At 41.8% G+C, this 1,145-nt stretch overlaps 1 protein-coding gene across 1 annotated transcript; it reads left to right on the top strand.

Annotated features, from left to right (window-relative positions):
* Nucleotides 1-43: 43 nt before the first annotated feature.
* On the top strand, nucleotides 44-1,139 carry hddc3 (HD domain containing 3; the record flags this gene model as incomplete). The annotated part of the gene is made up of 3 exons (XM_023420008.2): nucleotides 44-96; nucleotides 207-447; nucleotides 1,112-1,139. Coding segments are annotated over 3 exons (322 nt in total), but the record flags the coding sequence as incomplete, so codon positions are not given.
* Between the last annotated feature and the right edge of the window lie 6 nt (nucleotides 1,140-1,145).

The raw sequence follows: 1,145 nt of genomic DNA, 5'->3' as shown, positions 1-1,145 counted from the left end.
TGTGTGTGTGTGTGTTTGTGTGCGCGCGTGCACCTTTAAGGAGTAGCAAGAATCCTCAGCCATGAGGGAGGCGTCACAGACATTGAGGTTTTGCAAGTATGTTTGTTATCAGTGCGTCACTGTCAAGTCACACGGTGGAGTTCAGCATTTCTTGCATTACTGAGCCTCGGCCTCGGCGTCTCTGTGTGTGCTGTTCCTCCCTGCAGGCTGCTCTGCTACATGACACAGTGGAGGACACAGACACCACTCCTGCAGAGCTCGAAGCAAAGTTTGGACCGACCGTTGCTCGTATCGTTGAGGAGGTGACGGATGAAAAAAGTCTGCCCAAACAGGAGAGGAAGCGTCTGCAGGTGGAACACGCACCTCACTGCAGCCGCCAAGCCAAACTGGTCAAACTGGCTGATAAACTGTACAACCTGAGGGATCTGAACCGCTGCACACCTGTCGGTCAGCACCTCTCTGCCACTGCCACTTCTCTTATTCTGTAACTGACTCACTTATGAGGGTTGTTGTTGTTTTTTTAAACAGGATTTCATTTAATTTGTATATGTTTTAGAGCTGCAATGATTAAAAGTAAATGAATCTGCAACTATTTTGATTATCAATAAATCATTAGTCATCATCATTATTTTTTAAACAAAAATTCCAAAACATTGTCTAGGTAAAGTTTTTCATATGTGATGATTTTGCTGCTTTTCTTTGTCTTATATGTCATATAAGATTGTAAACTAAATTTTTTTGGGTTGTGGACCGTCAGTAGAATTAACCAAGCAGTTCAAAAACATCATCTTGGGATTTGGTAAATTATATGAGGCATTTTACAGACAAACCAATTACTCTTGAATATAATGGGCTGATTAGCAGAAATATATAGTTTCAAGTCTAAATAATTTCCTGAAACAGCTGGGCATTGCAGTTTTAAGCTAACCTCATTCAAACACAAGTACCTAGTGCATTTGTGGGGGACTATTTGCACCAATCTCTGGCTTTAGCTGCACAGACAAATTGTAAAATTGAGTCAAAAATCTCTCAAAGTGGAAAAACACAAGTACCAGTGCTTCAGAGTGTGTACTTACTTACCATACTTTCTCCCTGTGTGTGTGTTTGGCAGGTTGGACAGCTCAGCGGGTCCAGGAATATTTTGT

The sequence above is a fragment of the Seriola lalandi genome, unplaced genomic scaffold, assembly GCF_002814215.2.
Source record: "Seriola lalandi dorsalis isolate HSWRI2012SDOR001 ecotype SW California unplaced genomic scaffold, Sedor1 jcf7180001959997, whole genome shotgun sequence".
NCBI classification, from domain to species: domain Eukaryota; kingdom Metazoa; phylum Chordata; class Actinopteri; order Carangiformes; family Carangidae; genus Seriola; species Seriola lalandi.
The sequence above is the reverse complement of the archived record's forward strand: the minus strand, read 5'-3'. Positions and strand labels throughout refer to the sequence as shown.